General features: G+C 43.1%; 1 protein-coding gene across 1 annotated transcript in view; it reads right to left on the bottom strand.

Moving 5' to 3' along the window:
* Positions 1 to 4,016: 4,016 nt before the first annotated feature.
* KIRREL3 (kirre like nephrin family adhesion molecule 3) overlaps positions 4,017 to 26,616 on the bottom strand; it is a 483,489-nt gene continuing 460,889 nt past the window's right edge. The window contains exons 17-18 of the mRNA XM_058194674.1: positions 9,757 to 9,843; positions 4,017 to 4,512 (exon numbers count right to left, since the gene is read on the bottom strand). Of these exons, the coding sequence (XP_058050657.1) occupies positions 4,069 to 4,512; positions 9,757 to 9,843 (531 nt within the window). The 3' untranslated portion in view covers positions 4,017 to 4,068. The remainder of the gene's footprint in view (positions 4,513 to 9,756; positions 9,844 to 26,616) is intronic.

The following is a 26,616-nucleotide window of genomic DNA, read 5'->3' as shown; positions in this document are numbered from 1 at the left end:
TGTTAATTTGCAGCCAGTGGAATTGTCTATCACTGGTGCTTGTTATATATTAATGAACAGATGGTTGAGGAAATTCTTGCTTCAGACAGTAAACTCAACAAAATAAAATTTGGGAAAAAAAAATCTTCCAAGCGGTTGGGTCTCTGAAAAAGTCATTAACTGCTTGTGAGGGACGATCAGTTGGCAAGTATTTTCATATTACTCCCAGCTTTGTATATTGTCTCTGAAGCCAATGGTGGCTTTCAGCTAGAGTACAGGTGTTGAGCTGTGGCAACCTTAAGACTTGTGGACTTCAATTCCCAGAATTATGCACGGATGGCTGGGAATTCTGTGAGTTGAAACTACAAGTCTTGTGAAATTCTAAAGTCCCTAAATCCACATGTCCAAGGTTGGACATCCCTGAGTTAGGGGTTTCCCTAATGCAAGGTAGGTTTTGCAGTTCTAGGGCATGGCCAGTAGGTGGGAGACGCAGCCTGTATTTCCCATAAAAAAAAATATCTCAGCAGCAGTAAACTACCTTTTTATTTGTCTGAAAGTACAGACATTAGTTTGTCTGGACTGAGGAGTATTCAGCTTGTTTCTTGTTCACTCTGCAAAGATGGCTGCAAAAAATGAAGCTCAAGAGTTTCCAAGGACTTCCTAAACGACATGGATTCAAATCCTCCAACCCCCAACCCTTCTGAGAGACCGAAAGGATGGCTCGTTGGTCGGATGAAATGGAAGAAATTGACTGATTAAATTTTCAGTGACTAGTTCACTGTAGTGAGAAAGCCCTAAGGGTGGCTGTAAGCACTGATGGTTATCATTCCCCCCTCCCTGCCATGAAACCCCTATGTGCCGAGTTAATTCTTAGGATCTAACTCAAAATTAAGTGCCTTGAAATACTTAGGAGTTAATTTGCAATTCCATGCCTTATTTGAGAAGTGGGCAATAGGCTTTAAGTGTAGTTTAATGATAGGGCGCACCTTACGTGCAGAAGTGTATTTGTCTGGAAAACCATCTCCTCTTCAGTGCTTCGGCAGCTGGATTAGAAAACTTGCTTGTTAAATGTGGGAGGATTTTTGCTGGTGAAGTTGGAGGAGAATAAGCCACTTGAACACCAGTGTGTAGCTACTATTCTCAGCCAGGGCAGCTTTTGAAGTTTAAAAGAAAGGAGGGGAAAATCCAATAGAGCTATGCAAGCTAGTATACAATCATCATGAAGATAAGGTAAAAGTTCCCCTTGCATATACGTGCTAGTCGTTCCTGACTCTAGGGGTAGGTGCTCATCTCCGTTTCAAAGCTGAAGAGCCAGCTCTTTCCAAAGACATCTCTGTGGTCATGTGGCCGGCATGACTCAACGCCAAAGGCGCACGGAACGCTGTTACCTTCCCACCAAAGGTGGTCCCTATTTTTCTACTTGCATTTTTTACGTGCTTTCCAACTGCTAGGTTGGCAGAAGCTGGGGCAAGTAACGGGAGCTCACCCCATTATACGGCACTAGGGATTCAAACCGCTGAACTGCCGACCTTTCGATCGACAAGCTCAGCGTCTTAGCCACTAAGCCACTGCGCCCCTGTAGTATCATGAAGATACAGCGGGCTATTTTCCCCTGATCCATAAGGTAGGTCTTCACCTGGTTTAGGATACCAACAACCCTTGCCTGCCCCTTCTCCAGAGAAAGTTGGATTGCTTTCTAGAGCAACCGATAGTTTTTTCCTGGGAGTGGTGTATATAAATATGTCCTCACACGATCCAAATTTTGATTAGATATCGGTAGTTTTCCTTTGCCAGACCAGCTTTGATCTGAATAGCTTGTGAGACCTGACAAGCATTCTTCATTGGGGTACATTGTATGAGAAAAGTACACATACATGGATAAGAGCTGGATTTGTTGGTTATATCATTGCGCCTGCTAGATTTCATCTATTAATATTACTGAGTTTAGCTTTTATGTAGTAAACATTTTATTAGTTGGTATTAATGGGTGCCATAAACTGCTAAGATCAAATGAAATCAGTGACTCAGATCAGTGAATGGTGCTTAGGGAAATGTCAGATAAATGTACCCGATTCCCTCGTTTGACAAGGTCAGCCTCTTTTTGTTCTCCACTCTAGGATGGGAGTCATAGAACCACATAATGGGTGGAAACTAATCGTGGAGAGAACCTTAGAAATAAGGGGAAATTTCATGAGAGAACAATTAATCAGTGGGACAACTTGCTTACAGAAATCGTGGATTCTCCATCGCTGGAGGTTTTTTCAAAGAGATTGGACAGCCATTTGCCTGAAATGGTGATAAGGTTTCCTGCATCAGCAGGAAGTTGGATCCCTTCCAACTCTGTTATTTTGTTAAGCTAAAACTTTGGTAATATATTTGCTTTCTGCAGTTGGGGAGCTGAAGCGATGGTGGTATGGCTAGAAGAATATGTTAGAAGAAATGGACAAGAGTTCTTGACTTTTTCCTGGAAAACGTTTGTGCTTTTATCAGACTAAGCCCTGAATTCCGAAAGTAAGAAATCACACTATGCATATGTTGCTTGCGCTAAACGCTGTGTGTGTGCGGTTGTTGTTGTTTGTTTTTCCTCTTTTGGACCAGAGTTGTTTAAATCAAACTGGTTTCCAAAGGACTCAGTGCCACGATGCTTGTAACAATTCTTGTATTAGTCTTCCAGTTGTGCTCTTGTGGGGGATAACAGGAAGGAAGGGCGGGGAATACAGAAGCAGAAGTAAGAAATGTTCTATGTTCACTTGCCACAGCAGCCCACTCTGGGAGTGATTGCCACATGTCACTCAAAAAGAGGAGTTCAGTCATCACCTCCACCAAACAGTTCTTCTTAATCAAAATCAGAGTATGAGGGAATGGGCTAGAGGCATACCTGGGTATTTTGCTGAGAAGCCACTCTTAAAAGTTCTCAACTCTGGTTTTTCATTTTTTTTTAGTCCAAAGACACATTGTAATATGATAAACACCAAACACCAAACGAAATAAAAGTCATTGAAAATAATAAAAGACCAGGTTTAGCAGTCAGTGCACAGTTATTACACCAATGGCTATTCCCCCTCCCTCTCACATTGAAACTTCCGCAAGTTAAGCCACGTTGTTTGAGGTTGCTTTGAAGAACCCAGGCTTCCCACCCACCCCACCCCTTATAATTTGCAAATGAGGCTAAGCAGCAGGGAGGGTGGCTTTGCTGGTGCACGTGACCAGGGTGGGGTGGGTGGGTGGGGGCAGCGTTGAAGATGCACCTTCTCCGAAATGTCCACAGACAGGAATCGATGTCACTAAGGAAGAGGAAGTGGAAAGCACAGACGATTCTACAAGCATCAGTCAGTTTATCTTCAGGAACCGATCCAAGGTAGATGACACGCCAGCGAAAGACAGCTTAGGCGTCTCTCCTGGGCCCAACCAGTTGGATGAAACGGGGAAATATAAATTGCTGGTAGGTGATAGATGGTCATAGCTACCTCCAAATCTCCAGGGAGATTATCTTATTTGGTAGGAAAAGCCAGGATGCCTAGCCTCCCGTTGAAGGCCATGGATGATGTTATTCCTGCACCGTTGGGTTTAGAAGCCCCATCCTCCCTAAAAGAAGAGGGCCCCTGGGTGGATTTGTTTCCTCCCTACGCTTCCCAAATAAGTTATCTGCCATTTCCCTTTTCTTTGTTCCCATCCTCCTCCTACGCCTGGGTTTGCTACAGGAAGGAAATGGACATTGTGCTTAAGGTTAGTTTGGGTTCAGCTGTCATGAGTCCTTCCCCATTGTGGAAGGGAGTCAACAGGTCTAAGGAAAAGAAGAAGGCATTAAGTCTCTCTGAAGAGTTCTGTCTGCAGTGCAAGGCTCTGTCTAGCTCCCTTCGCCTTGCATTAGCCTTTACTCTAGAGAAGAAAGGGAGAAGTGCTTTGTGGAGCTACAGGTCACTAGAACACAAATAAACTGGTCAAACACTCTCCATCCCCCCCCACCACCACCACCCCAGGATTTGCTGGCTTCAGCAGGGCCAGGATTCAGCTCAGGTAGTCTCTCGACCCGCTGGTCAGTCTATCCTATCCTCCTTCCCCTCCCGTTGCCAGTTTTGTTCCGTCCTTTCACACGTGCGTCTGCATCCTCCTTTGCAGAGGCCGGCTAGGGTCCGAGTTCTGAGAGGAGGACTGTGAATGGTGAGAAGACGAGGCTGAAGCTTTGCTGGCCTTGTCGAACTGTACGTAGCCGTCTTGCTTCCCGCTGCTGCTGACGCTGCTATCGCACTGCGTGTCCAGGAAGGAGCTGCTGTCGCTCATGGAACCCCGCTGGAATTCCCGTTCGCACAGCTCGATGGAGCTGCTCCCCATGCCCAAGATGAAGCGCTGGCTGTAGTCGTAGAGGCGGTTCTGCCCACTCAGGGTTGTGTAGATGTTGGTGAAGGACATGCCTGTCGGCACACGCTGCTTGTTGGCTGGCCTCATCTCTGGCTGGCAACCTGAGAGGGAGATGGTGGGCGTGGAATGGTGATCCTTGAAGGTGTTCACGCTGTAATAGCCGTTCGTGGGATCCTGGGAAGAACAAGGAAAAGAACTTTATTTCTTGGTGCAGGGTTGCGTTTTGGAGTCTGGCGTTATAACAGATGCCAAGTTGTGCAAGAGGAAGGCTTAATTGTTCAATGTTCAAACAAAAGTTTTAGGCAAACTTTTCTCTTACAGAGAATGGGGGGAGAAATGTTAATTTAAATTAGCTGTTCCTTCCACAGATACAACTATCATCTATATCTATCTATCTATCTATCTATCTATCTATCTATCTATCTATCTATCTATCTATCTATCTATCTATCCTGTCCGTCCATGTCTGTCCATCATCTATCTATCTATCTATCTATCTATCTATCTATCTATCTATCTATCTATCTATCTATCATCTATCTACCTATCTATCTATCTATCTATCTATCTATCTATCTATCTATCTATCTATCTATCATCTATCTATCTATCTATCTATCTATCTATCTATCTATCTATCTATCTATCTATCTATCTATCATCTATCCTGTCCATCCATGTCTGTCCATCATCTATCTATCTATCTCTCTCTCTCTCTCTCTCTCTCTCTCTCTCTATCTATCTATCTATCTATCTATCTATCTATCTATCTATCTATCTATCTATCTATCTATCTATCTATCTATCTATCTATTATCCATCCATCCATCCATCCTATCTGTCTCTATCTATCTATCCTGTCTCTATCTATCCTATGCTAACCTATTCCTCCATTCCTCCATAACCCCATCCCTCCCTCCCTCTCTCCCTTCTATCTAGCCACCCATCTCTCTCTCTCTCTCTCCTATCTCCTATCTTCTATATTTACTATCTACTAACTTCTGTCTTCTATTTATCATCTATCGTCTATGATTTCTCCCCCATTAAGAATGAGCAGTGCATGTTCTGTAAAGAGGGCAGCTATATTCCATTTTGTGTGCACTGAAATTAGGAGTTTTGTAAATACAGAATGTAAGTTTTGAAGTTGTAGGTAGACTTCCATCCAATGGCGCTGCTATCGTCTAGCCTAGTCACTTCTGATTAATCTTATAAATGTCACTATGTTTTTATTATCATTGGCCGGGCGATAGGAAGGGACACTGCGCGTTCCTGCAATATTTCATGTGTGCCTGGGGGGCAGCCATTCTACATGGCACCTGGTTGGTGAAATAAGAATCTGCAAAATATATTTATTATCTGTAATTTGAAATGAGAAGTTGCGATAAATGGAACAGGCCAAAAATATAGGATAGCATAATTGATTTTCAGTGGAAATGGATCATTATTGGTTAAACATTCCGAGCCTACGTATTGGTATAATTTATAGCTATATAATTTCATATAACAGAAATTCTGCTTTTCTGTGATTATATGTTCAATTCGCCAGGCGTATTATGGGGGCTGTGATGCCTTTCATGAGAATAAATAACTGCTTAGGTCTTGCTTTTTTCATGGTAAAGCATTCCAATTTTTGTTTTGAATCACTGTGTGAAATTCACCTATTCAGTTCTGCATTTAGCAATACAACCTTACGTTAATACACAGTTGTATTTATTCTTTTATACCTCTATATTTGAGAAACAATATAAGTATGACATATGCACATCAAACATTTAGAAATACTTCAGACACGCCTCTTAATGTGTGCTTATGAAGGCTGAATAGCAATCCCTGAAAGATAACACAACAACAGGAAGCAATGGGGGTTATAGAGGTAAAAATTGCAATGAGAATTTTTTTCCATTTTTTCCTTTGTAATTGCAAATAATCGAAATGTCTATTTTGTAAATACTTAAAATCTCTACACTATAAATGGAGATTCTCGGGGTTTTTAAATCTACTTTTGCTGATTTTTTGTAAAAAAAGTCATCTCTACTCCTTTAAACGCAAAGAAACATAACAGATGGAGAGAGATTGAGGGAAGCATGGGTGAATGGGAATGCTTAATGACTGCCTGCTTCACTTAACAACTGCGGTGACTCACTGAACGACTGTGGCAAAAAGGTTGTAAAATGGGGCAAAACTCACTTAACAACTGCCTTGTTTAGCAATGGAAATTTTGGACTCGGTTGTGGTTGTAAGTTGACAACTACCTGCAAATAAATAACAAAATTATCTGCCCCATACATTTAAATTTTCCTAAGCCTGCCATTCTAATATTCTCTTTCTCTCTCTCTCCCTCCTTCTTTCTTTCACACTCTCTCTTTCTCTCCCTCTTTCTCCCTTTTTCTCTTTCCCTTTCACTCTTTCGCTCTCTCCCTTTTTCCCTCTCTCCCCCCTTCTTTCACTCTTCTCTCTCCCTCTTTCTCTTTCTCTCTCTCCCTCTTTCTCTGTCTTTCTTTCTCTCTTCCTCTTTCACTCTTTCTCGGTCTCTCCCTCTCTCTCTCTCTCTCCTTCTTTCACTCTTCTCTCTCCCCCTCTCTCCCTCTTTCACACTCTCTCTTTCTGTCTCTCCCTCTTTCTCTCTCTCCCTGTTCCCCCCTCTCCTTCTTTCACTCTTCTCTCTTGCTCTTTCTCTCTCTCTCCCCCTCCCTCTTTCTCTGTCTTTCTTTCTTTCTTTCTCCCTCTTTCATTCTTTCTCTCTCTCCCTCTTTCCCTCCATCTCTCTTTCTTTCACTCTTCTCTCTCCCCTCTCTCCCCCCGCTCCCTTTTTTACTCACTCTCTCTCTCTCCCTCTTTCTCTTTCTCTCTTTGCCTCTTTCTCTCTCTCCCTCTTTCATTCCCCCCCTCCCCTTCTCTCTCTCCTTTTCTTAATGCATTGTTCTTCCCTTTCATTGGACAGAGTTTTAGCCCAGTTGGAAATCTGGCAAAGAAAGCTGCAGCTTTCTCCCACAACGATGAAGACAATGCTTCTATTACCATGGAAACTATTCAGATAAAATGTTGGCACATCCTATTAATTGATCAATTAATCCCCACCATCTTCCTTTTCCTTCCATCTTTCTCAAGAAAGGAATGGAGGGAGACGCCGCTCCTTTGTGGGTGGGGGAAAAAAAAATTAAAGCTGCAGTGATCGACTTGGGTTTTGTTTCAGGGCCGAAGAATGGAAAATGGCAAAGTCTTTGCTTGGAGATAAAGGGCTGCGTGTTTCAAAGGGGAGAGCCAGTTTTTGGAAGCTCGACTTCCTCCTGTGATATGCCAGAGAAATTAGGTTGAAAGCCTCATTTAAGAAGTGTGTGTGTGTGTGTGTGACTTTAAGGCGCTACCATCCGAAGAGATTTCGGATTTTGTGGTATCATAAAGGAGGCTGACCGAAAAGGAAAGCAGATTTTCAACAGAAAGACGGGGCTTGTTTAGTGGAGATAAAATGTGTTCCTTGGTATTTTTAATCACTAGAACATCCAGCTTTGCAAAGTTATGGAGATATATTTTATTTATTTTATTTGTCAACCGTATATAAGATAACAGGTAAAAGTATAAACGTAATCTGGATACATGAAAAGAGTAAGTAAAAATGGAATATTAGGACAGGGAAGGTAGGCAGGCGGGTGCACTTTTGCCTGCCCCTTACAGATCTAAAATGCATGCTCTCGATCCAGAATTACATTTCCCAAATTACATTTCCATCATCCAGAAGTATAACTGATTTAGACCTGAAATGCTGGGAATCTACTACTCTTCCACTGTGTCCTTTTCTAATGTTCTACCTCCAGATGTGGATTACCACTCTAATAATTGACACTCGTCATGGATAATTATCCTGTTGAATGAGAATCATGGGAATTGCTTGCTGGATATTACAGCAGAGAGAAGAAAGCTTCAGTAAACAAGATTGAAGTGGGTAGACCAAGACAATGAATCCATTCAAGGCGGTTGCTTTTCTCCTGACTCCTTGAACAGGAGATGCTATATAGTATAATGATGCTGAAGTGCCAAAGTGAGAATGGGTAAAGAGCAACAACATATAGAATATTTGTAGCTCAGGTGCACCCTGCACTTACCTGCATCCAAAACAGGCCATGTGGGGATTCCTGGGAGAGGCAGAGCGGGGTGGACGGGGCCAGCCAGAAGTGGGATTTGGGGGTTCTCCAAACTGCACAGAATCTTAGCTAGAGGTTCTCCTGAACTCCTGAAAATCCCCAGCAGCCCACCTCTGGTTTTAGCAATACAGGCAGGGTCCTTGGGAATGAAAGCCTTTTCATGTGTCAGAAATTTCTCCTCTCTTGACCTTACTCCAAAAGAGCTAATGAACATAAGATTAGTTTGGGTGGAGCCTTCCTGCAGGAAGATCTTGAGTGAAAGAAATGCTGGCCTTGTACTTCTGGCCAATTATGTTTTATGCCTGCTGCTCAAACGAGTCAACGTTGCCTTTGTTATATATGAAATTCCCTAAACTGGATTCGGAGGATCCCTCTTGATTTTCCTCTGCTTTTAAGTTTCCCTTGTATTCCTGACTAGGTTAATTGCTCAGGCTCTCATTTGAACAAAACAGTAACCTACCAACCCGGGTCACCGAGCTTTAGGACCAATTTAGTATCTTGTTACAAAACCAAATTAGAACGCTGTTGAGGGTACAGCTTAAACTGATCTGCACGAAGTTGAGAGAAGGTGAAATTGTTCCCCTTAATAATTCTGAAAGTCCTTGACTTCTGCTACGTCAATCTCACTTGACTTTGTGAACTCGGCTGATTTTCATGACCCCCCCCCAAAAAAAGGTTAAAAAGTAAGGTAAAGGTTCCCCTCGCACATACGTGCTAGTCGTTCCCGACTCTAGGGGGCGGTGCTCATCTCTGTTTCAAAGCTGAAGAGCCAGTGCTGTCCGAAGACGTCTCCGTGGTCATGTGGCCGGCATGACTTAACGCCAAAGGTGCACGGAACGCTGTTACCTTCCCACCAAAGGTGGTCCCTATTTTTTCTACTTGCATTTTTTACGTGCTTTCGAAACTGCTAAGTTGGCAGAAGCTGGGACAAGTAATGGGAGCTCACCCCGTTACACGGCAGCACTAGGGATTCGAACCGCCGAGCTGCAGACCTTTCAATTGACAAGCTCAACATCCTAGCCCCTGAGCCACCACATAAAAAAAAAAAGGTGTAAAAGGTTACACCTGTCTAAACCATTTTTTAAAAATTTTTCATGCGGAATGTGGAATTGATTGCAACAATGCCAGGATGCTTAAATCTAATTTCTCCGGCTTAAGTTTGTTTTTCCCCAGCAATAAAATCCTCCCCTTGTTCCCTGGCAGATTCAAACAATTCCCCCAGGTAAAATCGACCCGCACTTTGCATAGGTAAAGTTGAATCCTGTAATCTCGCAATTACCTTCAAATTCTGGAATTCTTTCTCTTCCTCCTTGAGGACTTCCAGTTGTTTAAGGACTGAATCTTGCTGGAACTCACTTCTGTCCATCTAGGGTTCAAGGGAAGCAGGTGGTGAATTGAAGTCAAGTCAAATCAAGCACTAGAAATCTCAATCCAAAACTCAGTAAATTGGGTTCGAGCACCAGAATGAACCAAAATCCACTGTGTTCCCTTTCAGCCTATTATCAACAGTCATAGTATACATCAGTGGTAGTCAACCTGGTCCCTACCACCCACTAGTGGGCCTTCCAGCTTTCATGGTGGGGGTAGGGGTTTTGTCTGATACTGAAGCACTTTCCTTTTTTAAAATTTAATTGATTTTTCATAAAATTCCCTGTGACAATTTAAATTTCTGAAAATATACTATTTGTATCGCCCGCGCATATGTTTAGTTCACGTTACGTAAGTGAAACTAAATGGCGCTATAGTGCGACCGCAAACAAAAGAGCCACATCCCAGAATAGCTCGTGCATCTCCCCCCGCACCACCCAGCTGTAACAGACAAGCAGAGCTGGTAGCCGGCGCCCCCTCCATAAAACCCAATCCACGATGCGCGAGAGGCATGCGCAGACCACGATACACGGCGTGTTATTGTGGAGCCGGTGGGCGGTTAGAAAATGTTACTACTAACAGATACAAAAGTGGGCGGTAGGTATAAAAAGGTTGACTACCCCTGGTATACATTGTGTATCCCAAAGGTGCTTTTTCTAGGAGGCAACTGGACTTTCTTATTTTTTTTTCTTTTGAAAGACATTTCCCTTCTCATCCAAGAAGCTTCTTCTGTTCTGACAGGATAGTGGGGGAATGGAAGGATTTATATTCCTTGCAGACAGCTGGTCATTTGCATTCTTTTAGAGGGTCATTTGAAGCACTTGGACTTGATCTTTGTCCTCAGGGTCACCTGAGTTAGTGCAAATGGTTCCTGTAGTCTGCAATTTTTTCCCTCTGGAAATCCATTCCTACTCTCACCCCATCCAAAGGATGTTCATCCCAAATTGTATAGCTAGAAGTCTGTAGAGATTCTCAGTCATCGAGGTCATCCAGGCACCTTTGGGACCTGCATGACTGAGAATCTCTACAGGGTTTTATACATTGTGTACTATGGCTATCATCAAAGTTTGATCTCACCATGGGAGCTCCACCTGTGGTGTTGTGCCTTACCCGCCCCCTCTCCGCAGCCGGGCCCCTCCCATCTCCTGTTATCTGAGCCAGAGACTGATAGTGAAGAAGAATTGCATGGCATGCCTCCAACCCCCAGCCCTGGCACCATGCCCGGACAGACTGAGCAAATAAATCTCCCCACCACAGCGTGTGAGCAAGAAGCCAGCCACGAGCTAGAATTGCTGGCAGCTGACAAAACGTGGACAGATCCCCGCTTCTGGAGAATGGAAAAGGAAGGGAGGGGCAGGTCTGGATAAGTGCTGAGTCATGGAGCCACACCCCATGGCCTATATAAAGGATCTGCTTTCTGGCATTCCTTGAGTCAGGCAAAGTCTAATCTGGTTGCTGAAGTCACACCTTGGATTCCTGCCTGCCCTGAGAACTCTGACAGGAATTTAGCAAAGCTGCAGAGGCTTCGTGGCCACGCTTGATACAGACTTCCCAGACCCGGCCGTCAGAGGAGGAGTGGGACACGACATGTGGAGCTCCTTCTATCTTCTCCATTTAAATGTCTATGCAGAATCTCAATCATCCAGGTCCTGGTTGCCCCAAAGGTGCTTTATTCAAAAGGCAACTGGACTTTTCTTTGCTTTTCCTCGAAGACGTTTCACTTCTCATCCAAGAAGCTTCTTCAGTTCTGACCAATCCTTCCATTCTCCACCGTTCAGTCAGAATGGAAGAATTTCTTCAAGGAGAAACAAAGAAAAGTCCGATTGCCTTTTTTTTAAAAAAAAAAAACACCTTTGGGTCCTCCGTTTAAAGATTTATGTGCAAGGGATACTGAGACAATGAGATCACCAGCAGCTCTTTGCAATCACTCTGTTATACTTGACATTGAATTGTACTGGATAGGCCTCGAGCAACTGAAATAGGCATGTTGCTTCTCTAATGCACGCTGCCCTCTTCTAGTGCTTGAGTGTCCTGAGGTAGACCTCCTGTCAGGATTTAAAAACTTAATGTTGCCTAGGAAGGGTGGGTGAAGACATTAAATGTATAGGCCATCTGGTCCCATCACAACTCTAGATGGTGTACTGCATAAAAGAAGTCAAACAATGAATACAAATAATACAATGCAAAAAGAAAATACCTAGGAACAGGGCTGAGCTGCTGTGGGTTCGCAGGGGTTCGGGAGAACCTCTAGCTCAGATTCTGTGCAGTTCGGAGAACCCCCAAATCCCACTCTTGGCTGGCCCCGCCCACCCTGCCCCACCCAGGAATTTCCACCTGGCCTGTTTTGGATGCAGGTAAGTGCAGGGCGCATGCAGAGGCTCGGGGAGGGCAAAAAATGGGCTACCGGAAGTTCGGGAAGGCCAGAAACGGGGCCATTTCCGGCCTCCAGAGGGCCTCCGGAGCCTGGGGAGGTTGTTTTCACCCTCCCAGAGGCTCAAGGAAAGCCTCTGGAGCCTGGGGAGGGCAAAAATGCCCCCCTCCATCGTATTGCAGGAGGCCAACTAGGCCACACCAACCCAGCAGCCAGGCAGAAAACCCCTTGCTAAAATTTTTGAAGCCCGCCCCTGCCTAAGAAGGGGAAAACCCACAGATTTTAATACACCAACCACCCCACCAGGGGTTTACATCTGTAATGCAACACCTGCGGGAAAACTCTTTGTTTTAATGCTTTTTTAAAATAAAAGTGGAAAGGGGGGGGGGAGAGGGCATATTGAGCTGGCCACGCCCTCCCCGGCCACGCCCTCCCCGGCCTCCTGAGGTCAAACACAACTCTGATGCAGCCCTCAATGAAATTGAATTTGACGCCCCTGCTCTAGGGCTATGCTATTCCAAGGGGTCTCAATGCTCGCTGGAAGAAGAAGAAGAGGCATCGGAAGTGTTTTGCATTCAACTATTAGGAGAATCTGTCCTTCTCTTGGCTTGTTTGTTTTTCCCATTATCATGTTTTAAAGTCTGCTTTCACTTTAATTCAATAGATGGATCTGTAAGCAACAGTCTATTCTCCCGGCCTCATTAGTTTTTCTGCAAAAGATGCTTCTGATTGGGGGCAAAGTCTATGTTAATTAGAATATGGCTTTAATTACCCTTCCTTTCAGGAAGGTGGGCCTGGATGAGACTTGAATACTTATTGGGCAATTTCTCTGTTGCCTTTTATCTTCCCTAAGATATTGATCGGCTCTGTGTAGCCTTTGCATTTCCTCTTTTGGCATTGCAAGACTGAAGCTTCTAATGGAATTACTGTTTCGGAATGCCCCAGCTAATCGAAAATCTAAATCTATAATACAGTACTGATTGTTGCTTGACTTCTAACGTGTCTTTCTTTTAAAGCCTTAGCAAATGAGAATGGAATTGCTTCCCCTGCAGCAGTTTCTGTAGATAGGCTGAAAAGCTTTTGGTGCAGCTATTTGATGTCATAAATTAAGGTGTCTCAGGTTTTTCTGGCTGGGAAAGAAACAGCAGCCCCTGGTAATATCTGTTTACAGAGCAGAGCAAATACAGATATCATAAAGTATTAAATCCAGGCCAGGTAGGGGGTGGAAAAAAAAAATCTACATGGCACTATTTTTTCCGGGCGCGAAAGTCAGCTTGTAGCTCAGTAGCTCTAATGTTCGATTATCATTTTAGTAATATTATTTATTTATTTATTTATTTTATTCGATTTTTATACCGTCCTTCTCCCGGAGGACTCAGGGCGGTGTACAGCCAAATAAAAATCCACAATATACACTTTAAAACAAAACTAAAACAAAACATATTACAAGATGGCCAAAATTTAAAACAGTTTAAAACACTAAAATATAAATAGCCCCAGTTAAAATTTAGTAAAACTTCTAAGCCAGTCCCGCTTGAATAAATAGGTGCGTTTTCAGCTCACGACGAAAATTCCGAAGATCAGGCACTTGACGTAAACCAGGGGGAAGTTCGTTCCAAAGCGTAGGAGCTCCAACAGAGAAGGCCCTACCCCTGGGGGCCGCCAGCCGAAATTGTCTGGCGGACGGCACCCTGAGAAGGCCCTCTCTGTGTGAGCGTACGGGTCGGTGGGAGGCATAGGGTAACAGCAGGCGGTCCTGTAAGTACCCGGGCCCTAAGCCATGGAGCGCTTTAAAGGTGGTAACCAGAATCTTAAAGCGCACCCGAAAGACCACAGGAAGCCAGTGCAGACTGCACAGGATTGGTGTTACATGGGAGCAACGAGTTGCTCCCACTATTACCCGTGCAGCTGCATTCTGGACTAGCTGCAGCCTCCGGGTGCACTTCAAGGGCAGCCCCATGTAGAGGCAGCCCCCATATTCATTTTAGAACGTTGCAAATTGTTCAGATTATTTTTTTAAAAAAAATCAGAATAATTTTAGAACTGCTTTAGGATACACGAGGGTACCTAGTACCTTTTTTGCCTCATTAAAGCAGCTGCTTCTTTTTCTCCCCAGGTTTTTCACACTGGCGCTGTAAGCTGCAATGTGTACCTAAGCCGCTTCAAGCAAAATAATTGCATCCATAAATGTGTTTAATCATCCAGCAGGAGGTTTTGAAGCAGCCACACAAGTCTGGGTCAAACAGAACTGCATTTAATTATTTTTTTTTTTTTAAAAAGAGCTTTTATATTTGTTTTTGAGCCATGGTGGCACAGTGGTTAGAGGTCAGTACTGCAGGCTACTTCTGCTGCCTGCCGGCTGCCTGCAATTTGGCAGTTTGAATCCCACCAGGCTGAAGGTTGACTCAGCCTTCCATCCAGTGGTGGGATTCAAGTAATTTAACAACCGGTTCTCTGCCCTACTGATTTCTTCCAACAACCAGTTTGCCAAACTGCTCAGAAAGTTAACAACCGGTTCTACCGAAGTGATGCAAACTGGCTGAATCCCACCACTGCTTCCATCCTTCTGAGGTCTGTAAAATGAGGACCCAAATTGTTGGGGGCAAGATGCTGACTCTGTAAACTGATTAGAGAGGGCTGTAAAGCACTGTAAAGCGGTATATAAGTACTATTGCTATTGCTACATATACCTGTGCCTATTTTGAAACACCTCTCTTGAGGAATTTGCAAGACCTTTTACTTTTGTAGGTTTACTGATAGGGAGAAGTTTGCAAAAAAAAATAATAATAGTGGGATGATTTGACCACAGTTAAATAAACAGTTTTATCCATGATAATTTTTTTCTGATACTTTCTGCTTTACAAAAGATATTGATATTCTGATATTCTGAGATGCAATGAATGCCTTTGATCAGCAGATGGCACTGTTGCCCTCTGAACTTAGTCTGTTTTCTCTCTCCTGAGCCCCTTGTATCTTGAGGAGAGTTAGATCCAGAAAAGCACAGTTGTTCACAAAGCACAAACCCCATGAGTTAATTTATAATTCTAGAATTAAGCCATTCATTAGTGTGACCTTTAATAAAGTTTACACTGAGGCTTAGTTCAATACGATCTCACTTCATCAACGAACAGTGGGAAATTCATTTATTTTTTTCACCCCTCTCTCTGTAACATCTTCCATCTTCATCGACAACCCCAGTTTCTCCCCTTAAATTCCTGCCGTAAATAGATGGCATAAGAAGGTTGATTTCTTTCCGTGTTCGCTTGTTTTTAAAAAGCCTGCGGGGTGTATAGGAGGAAGACACTCTTCACTTTCCTGTCTGGAGTTCCTAATGATCCGGGGGAAGTTTTGCATTGTATTGCAATTGAAAGGGGAAAAATATATATATAGTAGCGGCGAAAATTGTGTAAACCTTTTGGGAAAAGTAGTATTTTCTAAAACTTTTTTTTTTTGGAGTAGTACCATAAAATTATATATCAATGGAAAGATAATTTAATCAAGAATGTAATGCAATAACTTTTATGAAGGATTTGCAATTAGAATAGCAGTTACAGTATAAAGAAGAAAAGTGAAACACGTAGAAAAAAATGAGCTATACCAAAATGATCACCATGTCATTTAATTCTTAGTTGGGTAACCTTTAGCATGAATTATGGCCTTACAATGCCTTCCCATGGAGTGAACCAAGTCTTTTAGTTCTGCAGCTGTGAAACCAAGATTGAATGATGGCTTCAATTCAACTGGATTTTATTGCTGACAACTGACAAGTTTCTTTAGTTGGCTCCATAGATTTTCAATTGGGTTCAGGTCTGGGCTATTCCCAGGCCATTCCAGCAGTGGAATAGGATTATCTTGAAACTCCCCCCACCAAAAAAAGTGGTGTTATTAGCCATCAAACCTCAAAAATACAAAAATACACTTTTCCCAAAGTTTTCTGCAATTTTGGCCATTACTGTAGGATTCTACAGAGTTTCTACAGTTTCTACAAAGCAGTGTTGGCTGGGAAATTCTGGGAGTTGAAGTCCACCCATCTTAAAGGTGCCAAGGTTGAAAAATACTGGTATGGAGACTTTGCATTTGGGGAGATTGCTAGAGGTCAACGGTCCCCAACCTTTTCGGCTTTGTGAAAAGCTGGCGGCAGTGGTGCCAGGGAGGGGAGAAGGAATGATTCCACGCGCAAATGGAGCTGCGCGCACTAGTGTGCTCATCCGCCACTTACTTGGCCCGGTTCCAAACAGGCCATGGCCTGCTACTGGGCCATAGCCCAGGGGTTGGGGACACAAGCTATAGGCCATTAAGAAACTGAGAACTGCTTTCAGTTTGATGTAATTGAACCAGCATAATTCATGACCCAGGGGAGAACCATACACTTTCCAGGGTCTTCCCCCTTTGCTAAAGTATTGTCATCTATGCATGAAATTCAAACACACTATTGTGCCTTGTCCTCCCTCCTCTCCTCATCCGGGCCCCTCCCATCTCCACCCGGGCCTGTTATCAGACTCCGAGTCAGATAATGAAGATGAACGGCCTGTCATGCCTCCAGCCCCCAGCCCTGGCCCTATGCCCGGAGAGGATGTCAGGAGTGAACAGACAAGCCCGATAAACTTCACTTCTACAGCGTGTGAGCAGGAAGCCATCCATGTGCTGGAATTACTGACAGCAGATCCAGCTGAAGAGAATTCAAAGTGGGAGGATCCTCGCTTCCGGAGATCTGAGAGGTGACGCCAGCAGAAGGAAGGGAGGGGCAGGCCTGGATAAATGCTGAGTCATGGAGCCACACCCCACAGCCTATATAAAGGACCTGTTTTTGGCATTCCAACCTTGAGTCAAGCAAAGTCTCATCTAGTTTGCTGATATCGGACTCTATTGCTGAAGTCACAACTTGGACTCCTGCCTGCCCTGATAAACCTCGAAGGAATTTGGCAAGCTGCAGAGGCTTCATTGCCACGTTTGATACGGACTTCCTTGACCCGATCGTCGGAGGGGGAGGGGGACACGACACACACAGAAAGAAGAAGAATGGAGGTAAATGTGCTGCGACACCAAGGAATGTGGATGGAGGGTTGTGAGAAGCAGGGGGATGAAATTGAATTGTCTAAAAGATAGTATGGCTGGAACCTCTAAACAATAGTATTCAGACTATCCCCATTGCCCTTCTCCCCCCATTCAAAATGACATGGGTCAGAATGCCAAACAACTCACTTCTTTGTTTATTAGATTTTTATTCCATCTTTATTACTGTTTATAAGTAACACAAGATGGCAAACATTCCTGATATTCCTTCTTCCTCCTCTTCCCCCTGCCCCCCACAAAAACAAAGTCACTCAGCTGGCTTTCATGACAAAGGCGGGACTAGAAATCACAATCTCCTGGTGATTGCCCCAAAGTCACCCAGCTGGTGTTCATGCCTTAAAAAGGGACTACAACTCACAATCGCCCAGTTTCTAGCTGGGTGCCTCAACCACTAGGACAAACTGGGTCTCCAAAATTAGATGCAAGTGGAATGTTTTCACCAAGACTTTGTTTACAGGTTTGTCCATGTACGCTCATATAATGACTTATCCTTTCTAAATTTTAGAATTTAGAATGAATGAGCTGGAAGGGACCTTGGAGGTTTTCTAGTCCAGCCCGCTGCTCAAGCAGGAGAACCTATACTCCAGGGGTGCTAGTCAGCAGGTTCTGACAGGTTCTGGAGAACCGGTAGCGGAAATTTTGAGTAGTTTAGAGAACCGGCAAATATGACCTCTGGCTGGCCTTAGAGTGGGGTGGGAATGGAGATTTTGCAGTATCCTTCCCCCAGGAGTGGGGAGGGAATGGGGATTTTGCAGTATCCTTCCCCTACCACACTCACCAAACCACACCACGCCACACCCACATAACCGGTCATAAAAAAAGTTGAATTCCACCACTGCTATACTCTTTCAGATTAAGTGATTGTCTAGAATCTTCTTAAAAACATCCAGTTTTAAGCACCCAAAATTAAACATTTCTGACTGGCCAACCTGATTTTCCTGGCTAAGAGATTGAGAAGCGAAGTGCTGACCTGTCCTGCAACTGTTTATCAGCAATTGTTTGAAATATGCACCCTCTGATCCCAGGGATGGCATAGAATTAAATTTTTAATTCTAAACAATTTTAATCGGGGTTATTATTTATAAATTTTAAGGGTTTTAAATTTGATTGTTTTAATTTCGGCCATTTATGGATTATGCTTGTTTTAAGTTTTTGTTTTAATTGTACATTGTGTTGTTTTTATAATTTGGCTGATAATTTGGCTTATAATTTCTCCCTGAGTCCTTCGGGAGAAGGGCGGTATAAAAATCTAAATAAATAAATAAATAAATAATCAACAGCTATTTCCAAATGTTGACTCTTTGAGGGACCTTGCAGGGTTTTCCGCCCCTCAACTGTTTCCTGTTTAGCAAGAAGAAGGGAATGGAAGCATGGCCAGAAGAAAAATACTATTTCCACAAGTCGTTGCTGCGAAAAGCATTGATTTTTCTCTTTAGGCTTTGCAGAAATTTAACGAACTACATAAAAACGGAGGGTTTGATCAACTACATCCATACATAAAAGACAACAGTCATCACAGGGAAAAACATTTGAGCAATCTTGAGCTTTGGTCATGCAACAGAGATGTTTTTTCAACTGGAAAGGGGGCCAAGACATGAAGCTGCTGAGGCATCAAAGAGACAAGGAGGTGCTGATTCAGTTCGGAAGAAGAACGGGAGGCAGAATACAAAATGCAGGGGATTTATTAATTCAAAATGCTTATTGGCTGCCTGAATCTTTGAGCACCTCGGAGCAAAATCACAGATTGCAATCAACGACCAGAATCCTCATCTGAAATTAACAGTTTTAAAGGGAAAAACATTTGAGCAATCTTGAGCTTTGGTCATGCAACAGAGATGTTTTTTCAACTGGAAAGGGGGCCAAGACATGAAGCTGCTGAGGCATCAAAGAGACAAGGAGGTGCTGATTCAGTTCGGAAGAAGAACGGGAGGCAGAATACAAAATGCAGGGGATTTATTAATTCAAAATGCTTATTGGCTGCCTGAATCTTTGAGCACCTCGGAGCAAAATCACAGATTGCAATCAACGACCAGAATCCTCATCTGAAATTAACAGTTTTAAAGGGAAAAACAACAACAACAACAACAACCACAAACACAAGCAAGTAATGGGCAGCTTTCTATGGAATGCCTCTCTCAACAAAAAAAGTTTGCACAAGATATGGTATCCACAACAGAGTAGGATGTAGATAGAAATTCTAACCCTAAGATATTATGAGTAACTGCGAGAGGAATCTTGGAGTCCTAGTGGACAACTCTTTAAAAATGAGACAGCACCAGCTGCTAAAAAAGCCAACAGAGTTCTAGGCAGCATAAACAGAGGGATAGAACCAAGATCACGTGAAGTGTTAATACCACTTTATAAGGCCTTAGTAAGGCCACATTTGGAATACTGCATCCAAGTTTGGTCGCCACGATGTAAAAAAGATGTGGAGACTCTGGAAAGAGTGCAGAGAAGAGAAACAAAGATGATTAGGGGACTGGGGGCTAAAATATTTGAAGAATGGTTGCAGGAACTCGGTATGTCTAGTTTAATGAAAAGGAGGACTAGGGGAGACATGATAGCTGTGTTCCAATATCTCAGGGGTTGCCACAAAGAAGAGGGAGTCAAGCTATTTTCCAAAGCACCTGAGGGCAGGACAAGAAGCAATGTGTGGAAACTAATCAAGAAGAGAAGCAATTTAGGAATAAGGAGAAGTTTCCTGACAGTTAGATTCACAATTAATCAGTGGAACAACTTTCCTCCAGAGGTTGTGAATGCTCCAACATTGGAAATGTATTTTGCATAGAGGCTCAGGACGCAAAAGAGTTGTACCCAGAATTTGTAGCATGTTCATTTCCAGTTGATTCTATATTGTTCTTCTGATGTTCTTCAGAATCTCATTCCCAAATCTGAGGAATGGTTCTGGGATTGAACCGGGTATGGATTTAGGAGACTTATTTTAAAAAAAGTTATAGGAAACCGTTTTAATTTAACAGATTGAAAAAAAAATTCCCTAGATAAGGCTTCCTTTAATCCTGTGTGGGGAGGAAGATGTTTCCTCCAGTCATAGTATAGATCTGTGATATTGATATTTATTTTCAGTTAGGAAAGGAATGCCTAGAGCCTAATAATTCATTTGAACATGAATCTGCTTTCTGTGCAAAAAAGTCAGAAGATGTGGAGCAAATGGTAGAAAGCAGAGGAAAGGACAACAGGAGACCAATACCACCATCTAGTCTTCTGCTGCCTTTTTGTTTAGACATGAACACAAGCATGAGATAAATCCAAAATTTCAAGCAACACTAAGAAGGTAAGGATCTTTGCATGCACTAAATGGGCCAAGGCCTGTGTTTTTCAAACAAGGCAACGTTAAGATGTATGGACTTCAACTTGAAGTTGCCAACTTTGAGAAATTCTGGTCTACAACCTGTTCAGATCCCAACTAGTTAATTAGTGTCCATGGATGTCCCAAAGGGGCTTTTTTCAAAAGACAACCGGACTTCCTTTGTTTTTCCTTTTTTGCTTCTCATCAAGAAGCTTCCTTAGTTCTGACTCTTCAGGTCTTCAGTCAGAACTGAAGAAGCTTCTTGGATGAGAAGCAAAACATCTTCAAGAATAAAACACAGAAAGCCAAGTTGCCTTTAAAAAAAAAAACCTTCAGGGCAACCATGACCTGGATGACCAAGAATCTCCACAGACATATTGCCCATGGAGTCATCCTACAGATACTAAATAATTTGATCCAGGGATGAAATCCAGCAGGTTCTGACCCGTTCTGGAGAACTGGTAGCAGAAAGCTTGAGTAGTTCAGAGAACCAGCAGTGGAAATTTTCAGTATTTTGGAGAACTGGCAAATACCACCTCTGGCTGGCCCCAGAGTGGGGTGGGAATGGAGATTTTGCAATATCTTTCCCCCAGGAGTGGGGAGGGAATGGAGATTTTGCAATATCCTTCTCCCAGGAGTGGGGAGAGAATGGAGATTTTGCAATATCTTTCCTCCAGGAGTGTGGTGGGAATGGGGATTTTGCAGTATCCTTTCCCTGGAGTGGAGTGGGAATGGAGATTTTGCAGTATCCTTCCCCCAGGAGTGGGGAGGGAATGGAGATTTTGCAGTATCCTACTCCCAGGAGTGGGGAGGGAATGGAGATTTTGCAATATCCTTCTCCCAGGAGTGGGGAGGGAATGGAGATTTTGCAGTATCCTACTCCCAGGAGTGGGGAGGGAATGGAGATTTTGCAGTATCCTTCTCCCAGGAGTGGGGAGGGAATGGAGATTTTGCAGTATCCTTCTCCCAGGAGTGGGGAGGGAATGGAGATTTTGTAATATCCTTCTCCCAGGAGTGGAGTGGGAATGGAGATTTTGCAATATCTTTCCTCCAGGAGTGGAGTGGGAATGGAGATTATGCAGTATCCTTCCTATGCCATGCCCACCAAGCCACGCCCACCAAGCCACACCACGCCCACCAAGCCACGCCCACAGAACAGGTAGTAAAAAAACTGATTTTCACCACTGATTTGATCCTATCCATTCTTCCCCTTCTGAACAGTTGGACTAAATGTAAATGATCCTTTACCTATCACTGCAAAATCATTACGGATACCCCATTGTATTTCCAATAGAGATGATTATTTATATCCACTTCCAGAAGGTTTAAATCTATTTAATGTGTTCAGTAGCATCTGCTGGGCAGGCCAGCCTTCCTCAAAAGGTGGAATTCCCAATATGAGAAAAAAATATTCCAAGATGATTTCAGGAACCGGCATGTAACCCTCATAAATAATGGAGAGGCCAGCAATGCCAAAAGCAGAGGGGGGAAAAAACCAGTCAATTTACTTTAACTATACAAGAATATTAGAGAGAGTGTTTGTAAGGTCATTGACAAAAGCATCAAAGGATGAAATTAATTACAGCTCTAAAATCAATGTGGTCTTGAATGGAGGATTTATTTAAAAATCTTTGACAGAATAAAAGAAAGACAAACAATAGCTTAAAAGGGGCAAAAAACACATATTTGGCGTTTGTGTGATGTTGCGCACATGAGTACACATATACAAGTGGGCTTCACATCGGGCTATCAAGTATAGCTTCACAGCAACAAGAACTGGAAATGTACATAGAAGTTAAAATAAGACATTCAGGGTTTTTAGAAGCTGGATTTTGTGCCTGGATATCTCTACAGAATTGTAAAAATGCGCCAGGCATTAAAGAATAACAGACTAACAGAATTGTAAGGGGCCTTGAGGGTCTTCTACTAGTCCAACCTCCTGCTTAAGCAGGAAATCCTATAGCATTTCAGACAAATGGTTGTCCAATCTCTTCTTGAAACTTCCAGTGTTGGAGCACCTGCAATTTCTGGAGGCAAGTTGTCCCGCTGATTAATTGTTCTGACTGTCAAGAAATTTCTCCTTACTTCTAGGTTGTTTTTCTCCTTGATTGCTTTCCATCCATTGCTTTTTATCCTGCCTTCGGGTGCTTTGGAGAACAAATTGATCCCCTCTACTTTGTGGCAGCCCCTGAAGTATTGGAACACTGCTATCATGTCACCTCTAGTCAGTGGTGGGATTCAAGTAATTTAACAACCGGTTCTCTGCTCTAATGATTTCTTCCAACAACCAGTTTGCTAAACTGCTCAGAAAGTTAACAACCGGTTCTCCTGAAGTGGTGCGAACTGGCTGAATCCCACCACTGCCCCTAGTCCTGTTCCTCATCATATTCTTAACTGGGTCAACGGGGGGCGGAGGGAATTAGTATCTCATATGAATTCTGTAGAATAATCTAGATCAGGGGTCTCCAACCTTAGTAACTTTAAGGCTTGTGGACTTCAACTCTCAGAGTTGAAGTCCACAAGCCTTGAAGTTACTAAGGTTGGAGACCCCTGATCTAGATAACAATTGGGAATAGTTTGAATCTGAGGGAAACTCAAGACCATTTCAGGTTCTACCAGTTAGCATCCTTTCAGCATGCTAGCTCTTCATTTCCAAAAACTGAGAACAAATTTGGGAACAATGCTCTGAAAATGGAACTTCTGGGTTGGGGAGGTGGAGGGGGGAGGAAACTGAAGAAGAGGTTGGGTGAATTGAAACCTCCTTCCAAATTTCATCTGTGTTGCAGTTCAAAGGGGCCATGATGGTTTATTTTTCCTTATTTTTTTTTGTTCACCTCTCCTCTCCCTTAAACAGCCAGTCTGCAACTGCTCCTATGATTCTTTGCAGGTGCTGGGAGAGCAAAAAAAGATTGCCACTACTGACTAGACCAGGTCACTTGGAATCATGTTCTGCAGACGCCCGAGGTGGAGTTGAATGCTTGAGAAAAATAATTGCACAGCCACACGTTGTCTTCCAAGTAAACGTTGCTTTACACATTCCGAGAAGCCAGCTCTCTATCCCAAGGCTTTCAAATAATAGAAATAAGACACACAATTTTCACCTGACTGGAAGGAGCTTTCGACTTTCTCTAGCTGAGTTTGTTCCTGTCGTTTCTGTTTAAGTAGGGTTGCTAAAGACAGCCTGGTTGAGTTCACACAACCGGGTCAGTCACAAGGGTTAGCCACCGTGTCCCCTTAACATGCTATGTTTGATGAGCATTTTCTTGGTTTGTTTTGAGGAGTTTTGAAGTTATTTGTGTTGTAGAATCCATCCTACCTTGTTCGTTTAGTGTTCAGTGTGTTATGTCAATCCAGAAAATGGGTTACAAGGATCAAGACACCCAAGGTCACTGTAATTAGTGAGATGGGTGATATAGAAAACAAACAAACAAACAAATAACAAAGATTAGGCGAAAGGACTAGAAGATCTCCAAGGTTCTTTCTAGTTCTGTTATTTTGTTATTCTGTTATTTACTCTTCTTTTGCGTGTGCTGCTCTTCCAAAATTCCAATTATAAGGAATTTTAATGCTTTGTAAATGAAAACATAACAATAAAATAAGGAAGGATAAGACAGAGAAAATATGACCTATGTCAGAACTGGGCAATCAATAGACTAAAGTGAACTTTTAGGTGAACTAAACTATTAATTAGGAAGAGCCATAGAGAATTATGCTGGTTGCAAAACTGCGAAGAGGACCGAGCAAGTAATATTTTTTACGTCCAAAGAAAAAGAGAAATCCTGGTGAAAGTCAATAGGACTTCAGTAGCGGAAAACATTTAGTGAAGTTTTCTAGGGGAGAAAGGAAACATTACCAATTGGATAACACATTATGTTGGGAAGCAGAAAATTGCAGGGCACAAACCTGATTGCTTTTTTTGACGGAATTGCAAATTTAGTGTTTGAAAGAGGTGCAGTTGTTTTAATGCATTTTAGATTTCAGATTTGATGGCAACCTGCAAAATCTGGGTAGGTATAATTTGGACTGTCTTAGAAGTGAGTCCAGATGCATGGCCTCGAGTAACATCTGACGGGCGAGAGGAAAGAACAGTGATGTTGGAAAGCGATTTCGCATGGATGCTATGATGGCTTCTATTCTGTGCCCTTCTATTTCACATTTGCGTAGATGATCGCAATGTGAAAGACCTCCACGTGTTAAGCGCATTCTCAGCTGATATTAAAAACCAAAACAGCAGAGTGGCAATTCAAAGGGACAGAAAGATGTGAGAAATTGGATCAGAAATTGGATCAGAGCCTCTGGTGGCTCAGACTGCTAAGACAGTCTGTTATTAACACAGCTGCTTGCAATTACTGCAGGTTCAAATCCCACCAGGCCCAAGGTTGACTCAGCCTTCCATCCTTTATAAGGCAGGTAAAATGGGGACCCAGATTGTTGGGGGCAATAAGTTGACTTTGTATATAATATACAAATGGATGAAGACTATTGCTTGACATAGTGTAAGCTGCCCTCAGTCTTCGGAGAAGGGCGGGATATAAATGCAAATTAAAAAAAAAAAGAAAAAGAAAGAAAGAAAGGCTGCCATATTACAAGGCTTGTTTGAAAATAGTCAGGAAGAACGGAGGGAAAGTATTTTGAGGTTCATTCTTTCCCTAGACAGAAAGCAAGAATGTGAAGAAAAGTGATGTGGGCAGAAATGGGTACATTGACTGATCTCAGCATTGCTTTCTCTGTGTGGCTTTTTGATGTCATTGGACAACTGGACTGTTGTTCTTGGAACGCAGTGAAATTTGCTGAGCAAGTGCAATATATTAAGAAGAGAAGGGACATTCTGTAATGTTAGCATGGCATACAATGCTTGGTTTAGGCTTAAAATCCCTCTCCAGCAATCAGTTCAGCTTCCTGGCACGAACAGGTTGTCACTGTATTTCAACATTTGTAAGACAAGGAAGTGGGGAGGGGAGGGAGAAAGTCAGAAAGGTGTATTTGAGAGAGCGATTGAGAGAGAGGGAAGAGAAAGTGGGAAAGGGAAGAGGAAAGGAGAGAGAGAGAAGGAGGGAGGGAGGGAAGAAGGAAGGAAGGAGGGAAGGAAGGAAGGAAGGAAGGAAGGAAGGAAGGAAGGAAGGAAGGAAGGAAGGCGTAGATCTGATCATTATTTGATGGCCTTGGCAACGCCCCTCTTCAACCTACAAGAGATAATTCCCAAAAGAAAATGGCCTTCAATAATAATAAAAAAAATAATCCCAATTCCTCTATCCTTGCTATATCTAAACAGAGCCCTAAGTGGAGCAATCTCTTGGTAGAACAATTTCTGCCATATTTTTTTTTCCATTACTATTCTCCTTCCAAAGGTTCGGAACAGCTGATCCACCGTCCCAATTTAATTCTCACATCCTCTCTGCAGGGCGGTGTGCATTAGACTGAGAAATACCAAGCGGCATTCCTAAGCCTTCCCAAGAAATTTCATTCCTGAGCAGGGAATTGAGCTAGAAAACATTTCAATAACTAACCCACTGCACTCTGCACTTTCAGATCCCCACAAGTGTGGAAACTCTGGCCCTGTTCATCTGAAGGGGAGGATCCTAAAAGGCCATGAAAGCAGAAGCTCATTATTGAGCAGAAGCTCAAACCCCAGATTTAGCTGTGTAGTTCTAGACTTGTTCTGCTGAACACACAAATGCTAAAGGATGCAGCAGCATTTTTCAACTTGCAAAGGGATTCTAGCCATTGATGGCAAAAGTTATATAAAGTCCTTAAAAACTGAATGTATGGAAGTTTAGAAGAAAACAGGCTTCATGTGGGAGTGTCAAGACTTGGGTCTGTCTCTGTCTCTATTTCTACATCTCTCTCCCCACTCCCTCCCTCTCTCTCCTCTCTCTCCCTCCCCCTCCCTCCCCTCCCTCCCCCTCTCTCTCTCCTTCTCCTCTCCCTCTCTCTCCCTCCCTCCTCTCCTCTCTCCCTCCCTCCTTCCTCTCTCCTTCTCCTCTCCCTCCCTCTCCTCTCCCTCCCTCCCTCCCTCTCCC

The sequence above is a fragment of the Ahaetulla prasina genome, chromosome 9 (assembly GCF_028640845.1).
Source record: "Ahaetulla prasina isolate Xishuangbanna chromosome 9, ASM2864084v1, whole genome shotgun sequence".
NCBI classification, from domain to species: Eukaryota; Metazoa; Chordata; class Lepidosauria; order Squamata; family Colubridae; genus Ahaetulla; species Ahaetulla prasina.
Note: the sequence above shows the minus strand (reverse complement) of the source record. Positions and strands in the feature narration are given on the sequence as shown.